The 14,246-nt window shown below is 37.0% G+C and overlaps 1 protein-coding gene across 1 annotated transcript in view; it reads left to right on the top strand.

Annotated features, from left to right (window-relative positions):
* Positions 1 to 14,246, top strand: part of LOC122789791 (vimentin-like) — a 308,097-nt gene that overhangs the window by 18,729 nt on the left and 275,122 nt on the right. The window contains exon 2 of the mRNA XM_044057233.1: positions 8,651 to 8,779. Within this exon, the coding sequence (XP_043913168.1) occupies positions 8,651 to 8,779 (129 nt within the window). The remainder of the gene's footprint in view (positions 1 to 8,650; positions 8,780 to 14,246) is intronic.

The raw sequence follows: 14,246 nt of genomic DNA, 5'->3' as shown, positions 1-14,246 counted from the left end.
TTCATCTGTAGCTACACCTTATTTTGGACCCCATAGTATTAATGGGATAACTAAAGAGAATAACTTTGATAGATATGTAAAATTTACAACACCCTTCTGTTCGGATTATCTTGAAATAAGGGGGATTATCACAAAACATTGGGATATCCTGCAGGTTGATAGTGACCTGAAAGAGATAGTGGGTGATAGGCCACATTTTTTATTCAGGAATAAGAAGAACTTAAAGAGAATATTATGTTCCACTAAATCTGAAATTGGAGCTAGGGGATATGGACATACCAAGCCTTGTGGCCATTGTAATTTCTGCTCCTTCATAGACACTAATACAACTTTTTTTCACCCTGATTTAAAAACTATATTTAGAACCAATGCAGATGCTGATTGTATGAGCATCAATGTGGTGTATTTAGCAGTATGCCAGGTATGCCTGTCTTTTTATGTGGGTAAGACGAATCGTACCTTCAGAGACAGGATACGTGAGCATTTATATCACATCAGGAAAAGATCGAGCCACAATGCATTGGCCAAGCACATAACATTATTTGGGGAATCACACAGTTTCTTGTTTAGAATTCTTGAGGTTGTGACTCCCAGTAATAGGGGTGGAGATATCAGGAACCTCACAGAAAGTAAGGAAAGTGAATGGATAGTTATGTTAAGAGCTGATAAAGGGTCTGGGCTCAATGAAATAGCCTCCATAAAACCCAAATTAAGACAGTGGAGGAATGTGAAATGACTTTCATGCCTTATACATAATATAGTAATATCTAAGTTTGCATGCATAATACATATAAGACTATATGCATATATGTAATACTTAGACATGCATATCTATACATTGTACCTACTGAGTACAATTGTTTTAGCATATATATTTTTGTATAGTTACTATACATATATTTTATAAGTATAGTTTTTATCAAGTTTGTTAAATTATTCTATGTAACATTTTTAAAAGTGCCTAGGATAAATTTATGCGCTTTTTTAAACATATCACTTTAAATACAATACTTTTCTTTAATTATAATGATGTTAATTGTTTAATTGTTTTAATTGGTTTATTTGCTATATATGTGTAAGGTCCTGCTTTAGTTACTATGAAAAGGATCTGATGAAGCTATTTGTAGTGAAAGCGCTTATCCAAAGTTTGTTTCTGGAACAATAAATCTGTGGAGCCTTAACATTTGTGGATCGCTTGCATTTTGTGACAGGTTCATTTCTGAGACTGTTTAAGCTCACTTCGCAACATCCCTCATATTTCTGAGTGCTTTATTTATTACTTATTGGGACAGTTGCATTTACCAGATTCAACGGTGGTGTATTTTCCTTATGTATAAAATATTAGTTACCTTGGTAACAGCTTAAGTATTATATATGGTCAAGATGGGTTACAAAAACTACAATTCAAGTTAAAACAATTACATGACTTGTTATGCATATTTACTTATATAAGAAAATCATCATGCTTCCCCTTGATGTTCAATGTAGTGTATGTCATTCATGACAAGTTAAGACAGTTGTGTTATTATACACAAGCCCATGTTATTAAATCCTGTCTTTAATATCTAAATTCAGCAGACTGCTTCATCTTATATGATTATATATTTTATGTCTAGATTTACTAAAATCATACATTACATAACTATTGTGTGTGTTTATTTATTTATTTTTTGGCTGTTGCTTAGTTATTTGAGAGACCAGGAGCTGTAATACTTATTCTTACTATTAGCTGTTTCCAAGCATGTTTATACAGTCCATAGACTTTAAATTATGAGACCCTTCTAGTTTCTTATTAGTTATTTTTCCATCCTTACATACACATATATCAGTACTTAAATCACGGGCAGCAATGCCCATCTAGTTTTGTCAGAATACCATTCGTGTGGTGTGTTTCCAGGCTGTTCTAAAAATATCCAAACCAATATTTGTCCTGTTCCATTTTACCAGCCTGTTCCATGCAGTGGCCACTCTGCCAGTGAACCACTCAACACACCTTCCATTCCAACAGATATTTTCATGAAAGAAATCTGATGACTCTCTAGAACTTCCCGGCAACCCCAAACACCCCTAAAATCAGGTATCCCCATATGCCCAACATGTCCAAGCAAGCTCACCTCCCAGACCACTTCAAGGGGTACTGCACAAGACCAAGTGCTCTTAGTATTTCACAATAACTCAGACTTCCACTGTTATGTAAGTCCTTAATGTGTTTTGACCAAAATACATTTTAAATATAAATTGTGCCTTTTTTTTTTTTTTTAATCAAGAATCAACTTAATGAGCTAAACAAAGTGTTGGGAGACCATCAATATGTATACATGTGGTTTAAAACAGCCCCTTTATTATATATATATATATATTTTTTAAAACCAAAAACTTCATTGCCAAGAATTATCTCAGAGGCTCCTCAGAGCCGTTAAGCATTATAGTCACTCTGTCTCTGTTACTATAGCATTGTAACAAAACACAAGAAACTGGTCAAATCGCAGACGAGTCCCAGCAGCTGTAGGGTCTACATACTTGATTTAATAAATTTACAACATATTAGAACTGGTCCTACTATTATTTCCAACAAAGATAACGATTTTAAGGTGTTCAGTTTTTCTACAAGTACAATTTCTTGCAAGTTGGTTAACTTTTTAGCCAAGAGCTACACTTACGTACCCCAACATCGGATTGACATTGTTAAAACAATTATAGAGTTAAAATCCTTTACTAGGAAATTAAACTTCCAGGTATTATTTGGAAACAGTACAAATTCAGATGTGGCACAAGTGTTCTGTACATCTAGTACATTTAATCCTCCACTTCACCCAGTATTGCAAACGTTTGAATTACTGTGTGAATTAGATCTTAGAAACATGGTAAGAACTAAGGTTAGTTCGGATATCAACCGTGATGAACGTGAATTTACTAAATATATTCACTCACAAGAAATTTGGGTATGTAAACCTGATAAAGGAGGTGGGTTAGTAGTTTTTGACATCAGTGATTACATTGATCAGATGGATCAGTTATTGAGTAATGAAGTGTGTCAGTTAAGTTCTAGGTCTGAAGTTAACAAGGCTTACAACTTAGTTAAGGGATGTATTAATGATTTGTTTATTGAAGGCCATATTGACCAAGCTTTGTTGAACTATATGATTACACTATTTCCTATTTACCTATCCTTATTCGGTATACCTAAAATCCATAAAGATCTTGATAACCCACCTATTAGGCCACTTGTAGACAGCCGTGGCTCTCTGACCTATGCCTGTGCCAAGGTCATTGACTCAATGTTACAGAAATATGTGGTTTTGAAAGAACAAGTCTGTAAGGATTCTTGGTCTTTTCTTGCTAAAATAAACACCTTGGATTATGTTGAAAACCACAATTTCCTAATAATTGATGTCAAAGACCTGTACACATGTATTCCACATCAAATTTGCACAGAATGGGTGGCATTAATGACGTTGAAACAAAATGCCCCGTGTAAGGATATATCATTATTTATTTATTATTTTTATTTTACATTTGTTGACCGGGCTAATCTAGTTGGATATATGTCCATTTTCAGTAGAGGCCCGGGGAGAAAAGCTCCACTAGTTGTAATAAGTATCATCATAAAAAGGCAATAAAAGGTTACATGAGAAACATAAGTAGTTATGACAAGTTAAACAGATAATATAAATTGAACATAAGGTTTTTTTTTTTTTTTTTTTTTTTTTTTTACTGTAGTCATATGACAACATATATTTACAAGGTTTCTTTTTTTTTTGTGCAGTGAAAGTTAACAAGGGAAAGGGTGAAGGAAAAAATGAGGTTAGTCTGGATTAGTGCAGGAGCAAAGCCAATGTTTATTGAGATAAATTATCAGTTGTCTTTTAAAAAGTAGGAAAGAGGTCAAAGATGTGATATCAGAGGGTAGTTTATTCCATATTTTTCCAACAGAGTTGGAAAATAGACAGTCACCTGCATAATTGTTGGGTTTGGTAATATTAATCTGAAGTTTATTTGAAGAACGTAGTTGCTTCAGGTTATTATATGGTGAAATAAGGCTAGAAAGTATTGGTGTGTTTATTATCATTAGTAACAGAATTTCTGGATTTAGTTCTTTCTAACAACTTTTTTATATTTAATAACCAATTTTACTTGCAAAAGGTAGGGTTAGAAATGGGCTCCCCATGTGGAGCAAGTGTAGCTAATCTAGTTATGGCGCACTGGGAGACTGAATTTGTTTTCAAAGATGAAAATGTTTCCAAATTTGTAGCTTACTACACCAGATACCTGGATGATATTTTTATTTTGCTAAAAGGGGATGAAAAGGTAGGAAGTGACTTGCTGAATAGGTTTAATAACTCAACTGAATTTTTGCATTTTACGCCTAACTTTAGATTGGATGCCATATCATATTTAGACATTTGGCTTACTAAAAACAGAGTATTGAATTGTTACACTGCAAAAATATTCAGGGAAAATACTTATTCCAATGCATTTCTTCACTTCTCCAGCTGTCACCCTTTTCATCAGAAAAGGTCAGTTATCAAAGGCCAACTAGTTAGGGCTTCATGTATTACTTCCCAGGATGAGGATTTCCAAGAGGAATGTATGTTTTTGAAAAAACTGTTTCTTCATCGTAGGTATCCAGAACCCTTGTTGGATACATTAATAGAAGAAGTAAATTTTAAAAGAGCAAACTTTACTTTTAAGCCCATTTTGGTTACTAGAAGGCCTGACCCTGACAGCTTAGGGACCCTTGACACATTAGAGTCATCTTTACATAGTGAAACAGTGTCACTTAAAGGTCAACCACTATGTTGTAGTTTTATAACTACATTAGCATCCAAAGTAGTTTTTGTGTGAAAACAATAAAGAAAAACTTGGAACTGTTTAGATGCAACCAGGTTTTGTTTGGTAAATTTGGTAATTCCCCAAATATAGTATTTAAATGTGGTAGGAACCTGAAAGACCTATTAGAAAAGCAGTATTCCAAACCCCCTAGAATAGTAGGTATGAACAAATGTGATAACTGTAATTTTTGTAAACATGTAGATGTGAACAATTCATTCACAGTTAATAGTTATAAATATAGATTGCAAGCAAGGTTTAATTGTAATTTAAGTGCTATTGTCTGCTTAGCTAGATGTACACATTGTTCTGCATTTTATGTGGGGAAAACGGAGCATAGACTCCGAGATAGAATGTATGAGCGCTTGTATGCTATAAGTCGTAGCAAGCTTGACAGTGCACTAACTAAACACATTCATTCAAACATGAACCACAATTTTAAATTTTTAGCCATTGACAGTGTCAAGCATGACATTAGAGGGGGCCCTTTCACTCTTAAACTTGAGGAGTTAGAATTAAAGTGGCAAATAAAATTGGATGCATGCAATGTTCCTGGTCTAAATGAGACATGTTCTATAAGCAGCATCCTTAAACTTAAGAGTTTACAGAGGTAACAGGCTAATTAAGGTTTTGTTATAATGTGTAAATGCATACAGAGTTTGTACTTCGTACAACTGACTAGTAATGTATACGTTTGTTTGTACACTTCATATTATATTCAAAAGCAATTTTATTACATTTTTATACATGCATTGCTTACTTATATATTTTTTGGTAATGTTCTTTTAAAAAATTAATTAGCTAATTGTCCCGTGTTTACTTGGTTCAAGTGACTATTTAAATGTCTTTGGCTGTGGAGTTGTTATTTGTGATGAAGTTTTCTATTTGGGAGACGAAAAGCGCTTCAAGTTATTTTATTGTTGAATTTTATTAAATCAAATGTGTAGACTCTATAGCTGCTGGGACTCGTTTGTGATTTGATCTGTTACTATAGCAACCTGGGATCATCTGTTTCTGTTAGTGTGTCTGTGTACTGTATACCAGAGGCTTCACTTCACTGCAACTTCAAGCTTAAATTTCCTCCCTTTCAGCAAGGCAGCAGCCAGGAAAAAGAACAGATGACAAACAGATAAAAAAAAAAAAAACTTCCAACAGGCCGCCACAACAAGAGATAACATATTCTTCCAGCCTTCCCATCTCTAACTCAGCAGATGTATAAACAAACTATTCTCTGCCAAAATATCCCAAATCACAGTTTTATCCACCCCCTTCCCCTGGATCCAGGCTAAACAACAAATGTCTTTTCCTAATACACAAACATCAGTAAACCTCAATCACAAGCAGCAACCCATAGCTTCCTGGAGATGAAAACGGCAACATAAAACAGCTGCCAGACACAGCTGCATCCACACACACCATGTCAGGCTTAATCAAACAGCTCTCAAAGCTATGATACCTGCCATAATTGATATTAACTATATTTAGACAGAATAATAATGACATTTGTACTAACTGCCAGACATGGCTGCAGCCACGCACACCATATAAGGATTGATCAAACAGCACCCAAAGCTATGATACCTGCCATAATTGATATTAACTGTATTTAGACAGAATAATGATGACATTTGTACTAAGAGCTTGCTACTGTTAGTTAACCAGAATATACATGACATTTCTAAAGAAGGCATTAGTCTCCATGATAGCATTTTTTTTCAAAACACTCTACTGTTACTACTATTATATATAATGTTAATTTAACTCTGATGAATGGTACCATGTTGAATTAATTAATTAATTACTTAAATTATTATAAGTAAAATCAATGAAAAATGAACAAGATAAGTATTCATTGAGTTCAAGTAGGGGAATAGAAACTTCTATGTCTGTATTATATGTTGTTTTGTTTGGCTTATATATAATGTAAATAGTAACCCATCTTGACCTACCTTTGTTTGTGAAGAATTATTGGACTCTTTAAACATTCTGAATGCAGTACGACTCTGAGCAGTGGATCACTCGGTTTGTGCGTCGATGACAGAGGCAATCTCTTCTTAACATACAAGGCCATGTCAAACCCAGAGCTGTTGGACATGCTACACTTAAAGAAATCCCAATCCCTCAGAGCCACACACTTCAGGGACATCACAATAAACAAAACATGCTGGAGGGATAGGTTCCTGACCCAGAGACTCCCCAGTCTCTGGAATAGATTCCCCATACATGTCAAGCAGAGTGCCTCTTTGGCCCTCTTCAAAAGGAACCTTGACGATTGGATGGGAGAAAGGAAATTTACCCTGGGGATCACGTCAGTCACCCTGCTAGACAGGAGTCCAGGGAAGTAAATAGTGTGGGAAGAAATAGCCAGGAATTGTTATGGCTAGGCTTGTACAGGCCCTAGGGCTGATAGCCTAGTACCAACCTATGAACCTATAAATTATTGCTGTTTCTCAGTTGTTTAAGAAACCCTCCTTTTTAAAATAAAAACAGATGACAAGTGACGTACCATATCAGTTGATATTTTGAGAGATGTAGTTGTAAGAGTTATTTTTTGGGACAGCTATCTTGGAATCAGTTTTTTTGTTTCTTCTTTCTAGCATCAGTCCAAGGATTTGTTTATTTTACTATTTTAAGAGTAGGGGCCATTCATTCCATTTCTTCTGGGATAGACACTATGTTGTTATTTTTGATTAATAGAGTAGCTTCTTCTAAGTCATTAAAGGTTCTCATCTCATTGGCAAAAAGTATATCTTGGCTGAAAAGGCCAGTTGTGCTTTAATGTTGCTTTGTTTCAACAGTTTTATTATTGGCCAGACTTTTTTCCTTTGTTCTAGTATTCTGGAAGAATAATCATTGTCAAACCTTATCAGGCGTTGATTGTATTTTAAGGGTGATTTTTCTCCAAGCAGATTTTAATATTAGTTCCTTGTCCAGAAATGAAAGAAATTTTATAACTATGGATCTAGGTGGAGTATTTGTTGAGTTACAAGCAGGTTTCCTCAGTGCTCTATCCACCCCTTCAATTCCAAATGAAAGTCCTTCTTTCAAGTCTAAAAATTCAGGAATCCAGGTTGTTAAGAATGAAATAAAATCTTCTCCTTCAGTGTTTTCAGGCAGACCAAAGATCCTTATGTTGTTTCTCCTTTCCCTGTTTTCTAAGTCATCTATTTTGGTAAGCAGCCATGCATTCTGTTTAAGCAGAAATTCCTTTTTGAATTCTTCCTCATTGAGTCTCCCTTCAATGTCATTTAGAGAAGTCTCTATATTTATTATTTTTGTATGGTACTGCTATAATAGTTCCTTAAGAGTCGCAGTCAATTTGAGGTTTTCTAAGTCATTTTTAAAGCCATCCATCTTCAAAGGTAGTTCCTGTAAGGTAGATGTCATCAATTGCAGTTCTTTTTTCAAAGCAGCATCTGGATGAGAATTCCTTGAGTTATTCATATTCAGTGACTCCTCCAAGTTATGTGACAGGAAAATTTTTGTATATCTCCACCAAAATTGATATATATGTAGTTTAGTAGTTTATCTCTAGATTTCTGACATTTTAAACTTGAAAATAATAAAATGTTTCTATATTATTATACTAGTTTATGGAGCTTTCAAAATTCACTGCTCTCAGTTGGCCATCTAGGCTCCGCCCCACCTTTTTTGATATTTTATATCTTGTGAAGAATGCTGTTATTTTTCACACATATGTTTGTCATGTTAAATGTTGTTTTGCCTGTTTTTTTGTTAGTTTTCTTCAAACTGCTATAGAATGAAAACAGTTCTGAAGCAGAATGTATGTTGGCCTAAACATCTTTTTTATTATTTTAAGCGTATTGAAGCTCTGGTAACAGAAGCAGCTGAGAAGCCTGTGTGTATATTGGATTTCACATCTCCAGACATTATTCCTGCTATGATGGACATTAAAGCATTTTACCATGAACTTGCAGACAGACTACAGGTGAGATGAATAAGTGGGGACTTGTGCATGATTCAATATAAAAGTGTAAAAAGTGCAAAAATGTACATGCTCTATTTCTTAAATCTCAAGTTACTGATTAGGCCTTTTGGATTTAAAATGATGACTGGCATAACTTTCTGTACTAGTACATGAGAGTAAAAACTACAAATGCTAACAGAAAATTCTGGAATAGTCATGTAGTATAATATAAACATAAATGGCAATTTACAAAGTGAATGACATAATGAAGCCTCCGTGTCAATCAGTTGTACAATAGGCAGCTCTACCTAGAGGGCCATTATACTAGGATAAAGAAGGGGTGAAGGGGTGGGGGTGGAGTTTTGAGGAAAAAGAAAGAATGAAATGGAGGCAGTATCTGAAAGAGTGATGCAACCAGCAAGAAGGAACCAAAATTAAAATATTGACAGAAAGTGCAACTAGCAGGCCTGATACATGAAGAGAAATGTATCACAACAAAGGACATGGAGTAGAGCATGGGAAAGGACCTCCAAGAAAAAAAAGTAAAAGCATAGAAGATGAATATAGGGAAGTTGCGAGAAGTGCAGTCATATAAATGGCAAAGGGAGGTCACTGCAATGCAGTAAGTGGGACCAGACTAAATAAGGAGCAAGGGAGGTGGAGCAATAATAAAAACGGAGGTTGTCAAAGACTGTTTTGCTACAAAATATCATGATGTTGGAGGAGAGGTAGACGCCTGACAAGACTTGATGTAATACAAAAGAGTTACAAGACTGTGGCAGCATATGAGGAACAGGTGAATAAGGGAAAAAAAAACAATCATAATGAGACAACATAAGAAATGGGGAGGTAAGAACCAGAAAGTAAACACCACACTTCCAAAATAAATGTCTTGCTCCAAAATCAAAATCTTGCTTTTTGGAGCAAGACATTTCTTTTGGAAATGTGGAGGTAACCCATCTCAAGCTGGTCAAGGAGAAAGAATGTGAAAAGGCACAATTGTGTAAAGACAAGATGAATCACAAAAGGGTACATATGAATTCTGTACAGTGAATGGGAAGAGGCGTGCAAATCAGAAGTGGATCCAGTAATGTGGTAGAAGGCAGGTGGTAGAATCAGGTGTAGAAGAATGAGCCTTAGAAAATGGTCTTCAGCAGAGACAGTGGATACATTTGGAAACCCAAGTGTTGCAGGTTAAATAAACAGTGAGTAAAATCCATCAGTACTGGCAATGGATGACCCAAGAAACATGTATGTACTAGTTTAGGCCAACAGGCAGTGGTATAACAATGACAATTAACTGCTGTACATTAATCTGTTACAGGCGAAGAGTGCAGAGAAGGATAAATAACCTATGAAAGAGTAAAATGGTACCTGATGAGAAGGGCAACAAAGGAGGAAAACTGGAGATTAGAATGCCAGGAGCAGGCAGCTGGCAAAGGAGGTGACAAGGGAAGAAGTGGGGCAGCCGAGAGAATGAAGACATCATCTCACGACAGGCCAAAGCAATGGATGGAAGAGAAACAAAGGGAGGGTAGGGAGAGTGAATAAACATGCCTTGTCCCTTATATGGAGTTAGTGACAAACAGTGGTTTGGCCTAGAACTCTTAATGTAGGGAAAATAGGCACCAAAGACTGGGACTACAGTGGAGTTGAGGAGGAGAGAGAATGTGGTGATGAAGAATGGTGGTCATGGAGATTAAGGTATTGATGTGTAATGGAGGGGTTATAAAACCCCCTAAAGACAGCAAGAATTGCACAAAACATCATTCAGAAGGGGTAGACATGGCATTGACTCTGGCAATGAAACTGAAAATTACGAAAGATGAAGATGAGGAAGGAAAAAGCAGACCACGCAAGGGACAAAATGGAGTTCAGAAGGGGTAGAGCCGATTGTGATTGAGGAAATAAAGCTGAAAATTAAGGAAGCTGGAGATGAGGGAATAACCCACTGAAAAGTAGAAGTGTATCATGTAAGAGGAGAAGACAAGTGGTTATCTTAGGAAAAGACTGTTAGTGAAAAAAAGAGAATAAATTGCGGACAGAAACCATAGATGGTATTGCAGGAAAATTTTTGTGAAAGTTTAACATTATTCAGAAAAATAACTGTTGTCATGAGAACAGAGTGGAATACCAAACAGGTGGTCAGGCAGTAATTGAGATATTACAATGAATGAAGAGATGGACAGGAAGTAGGGAAACTGAGTGTAAAAGAAGCAGAGAGAAATTAGATAAGGAATAATAAAAGCAGGATGGAAAGACATATGCAGGGATGGACACAAGAAAAGTATATAGTAAATAGTACACATTCATTGCACCACCGGTGCAAGTTAAACTGGATCCTAATGAGAAGGGCATCCCACACCTGGATAAAGCGGATGGACATAAGGGACTAGGGGATATCAGTCCTATACCTCTGAACTGTACAGATTTTCACAGACTGTCCAGATTTTTGCCTCATATTTTTGGTCCATTTTTCATAAAATTGTGGTTTTCTGGCAAACTAGTGGCAAATCATATAAGACTGAAGTTAGAAAATAGTGAAGTTAGAAAATAGTTTCAGACTTCATACAGAAAATTCATGCTAATGCAAGACCTGTTAATTTATCAGAATTCTAAGTTTTTAAGAGAATATTTAAAAGCTTTCACTAATTTTGGGTCTTTGTCCCACTTTTATTCATGGCTTTGTCCAGATTTCTTGCTCTAAGAGGTTGAAAGGTATGATCAGTCCACATAAGAGTGGTAACAGAATATATTGGTGAAGTGAGACAGGAGAGGAGGGGAGAGGAGAAGGAAACAGAGATTTGATGAAGGGAGGTGGAATGGAAGACCACAAGCAGCAAGTATTTCATGGGGTAAGAATCATAGGAATAAGAGACAATCAAATGGACAAGTAAGACATAGAGATAATGTAATGGGATAGAATATAGGCTACAGTGAGCAGGTGGCAAATGCAGGACAGGGAAACATAGAAAAAGGTAAAAGGAGAAACAAGTAGTCTTAAAAAGGAAGATTCAGAGACTGTAGGTTCATTGGTTCATAGTTTATAGGGCGATCCTTGACTATTGGCCCGGAGGCCCTTATAAGCCTAGCCAAGAATTTCACCTACATTCCTACAAAGTCAGCACTAGTTTTTCCTGTTTTAGAGTGTTTCTAAAATTCAGGAAGTGGAGGAGTCTGATGAGATAAGGTCAACTTATGAATTGTAACTAAGGAAACTATCCAGTAAAGATAAGGAAATGATATGGAGGTATAAATGTGGCAATTAACTATGGTATAGCAAAAACGGGTAATGCATTAATTGAAATAGAGGCAGCTGAGCAGGGTCATAAAGGGAGGCAGCTGACCAAGGTTGTAAATAGAGGCAGCTGAGCAGGGTCATAAAGAGAGGCAGCTGAGCAGGGTTATAAAGGGAGGAAGCTGAGCAGGGTCATAAAGGAAGGCAGCTGACCAAGGTTGTAAAGAGAGGCAGCTGAGCAGGTTCATAAAGGGAGACAGCTGAGCAGGGTTATAAAGGGAGGCAGCTGACCAATGTTGTAAATAGAGGCAGCTGAGCAGGGTCATAAAGAGAGGCAGCTGAGCAGGGTTATAAAGGGAGGCAGCTGACCAAGGTTGTAAATAGAGGCAGCTGAGCAGGGTCATAAAGAGAGGCAGCTGAGCAGGGTTATAAAGGGAGGAAGCTGAGCAGGGTCATAAAGGGAGGCAGCTGACCAAGGTTGTAAAGAGAGGCAGCTGAGCAGGTTCATAAAGGGAGACAGCTGAGCAGGGTTATAAATGGAGGCAGCTGACCAAGGTTGTAAAGACAGGCAACTGAACAGGGTCATAAAGGGAGGCAGCTGACCAAGGTTGTAAAGAGAGGCAACTGAGCAGGATCATAAAGAGAGGCAGCTGGGCAGGGTCATAAGGAGAGACTGCTGACCAAGGTTGTAAAGAGAGGCAAATGAGCAGGGACATAAAGGGAGGCAGCTGAGAAGGGTCATAAAGGGAGGCAGCTGACCAAGGTTGTAAAGAGAGGCAACTGAGCAGGTTCCTAAAGGGAGAGCGAGCAGCTGAGCAGGGTCATAAAGGGAGGCAGCTGACCAAGGTTGTAAAGATAGGCACCTGAGCAGGGTCATAAAGGGAGGCAGCTGACCAAGGTTGTAAAGAGAGGCAACTGAGCAGGGTCATAAAGGGGGGCAGCTGAGCAGGGTCATAAAGGGAGGCAACTGAACAGGGTCATAAAGAAGAAGAGGAAGGTAAATAGGGAGTGACAGAAAGTGTGGAAGAAATAAGGAAAGACACTGTCAGCCTCTGCAGGCAGCTATAGTGTACATGGGTAGAAGGACTGTAGATATGCTGGGAGTGGGGAACATTACAGTATAGGAAAATGAGGAGATGGGCAAGGTCCTAATGACGGAGGACATGGGGAACCAGGTTCAGAGGTTCTAAGGCTCAAAATGCAATGATTGTACTGTTTGTGATGTTTGGAACTTTAGATGGCAGACCTACAAATGTTACATACTGCACGATTAGTAAAATGGCAAAAACAAATGTTTGCAGGTCCTTGATACAGTGGTTCCATTCAAATTAATATCATGTTCTTTCTGATATTTCATGACATAGAAAACAGGCTGACTGAAAGAAGAAGGGACCTTTTCGGACGTTTTGGTAGTCAGTTGAATGTCCCGGTGGGGTTTATTGCTGACACTCATTCTGCATAACGTTTGTGTCAGATATCACACTGGATTTGAACAAAAAGATATTCCTATGTGCAGGTGATGGATGTTATGAAAGAATCATGGCTCACAGGGTGGACTGCGGAAAGATTGTGGTCAGTGGTATTGTGGACAGAAAAGTAGCAGCTGAGATTTAATCTGAAGATGTACAAGTTTATAGAAGATGGAAGGAAGAACTCAGGGAAAACATTTAATCTTGCTGAAGTAACTTTAAGCAGCATATAGGCGAAAGATGATTTGGAAGTATTATGTTTCCTAAGCTGAATCACGCTATGCATGATGAAAAGGTAGTAATGAAGGCCCATAAAATGATAAGGTGATAGTATGTAGTATGAGCTTCAGTACTAATTTGTTTATCTCTCCATTATACAGGGTTCTGGTAAGACATTGTTTTTAAGGTAATATAGGTCAAGGAAAGTTTAGCTATAATAAAGCATACACATCAAGGGTATAGAGAGCCTAAGCTGTTTCAAAAGACTTACAAGGCTGGGTATGTATATATTCTAAGAATAAGATAAACTGGGGTATTGTCTTGGGGCTAGTTAGATGGATGGAAAAGAGAAAGAAAAAAAGAAGATTAAAATAGATACGAATGACAGCTGAAAGTAGGAACTTTCAAATTAGACTTGATGAAGTATTACTTTGCAAGATGAGTTTAAGGACCTAGGAATGTACTGTGCGAGGGATTAGTATAGTGCAAGTTATCAGACATATCAGAGTTCCTTGGGATGGAATAAGGAAGGGGTGGAACAAACTCAGGGGCAGCTTAAACA

The sequence above is a fragment of the Protopterus annectens genome, chromosome 15.part0, assembly GCF_019279795.1.
Source record: "Protopterus annectens isolate FY-2018-M chromosome 15.part0, PAN1.0, whole genome shotgun sequence".
NCBI classification, from domain to species: Eukaryota; Metazoa; Chordata; order Ceratodontiformes; family Protopteridae; genus Protopterus; species Protopterus annectens.
This window is presented reverse-complemented; position numbering and strand designations above follow the sequence as displayed.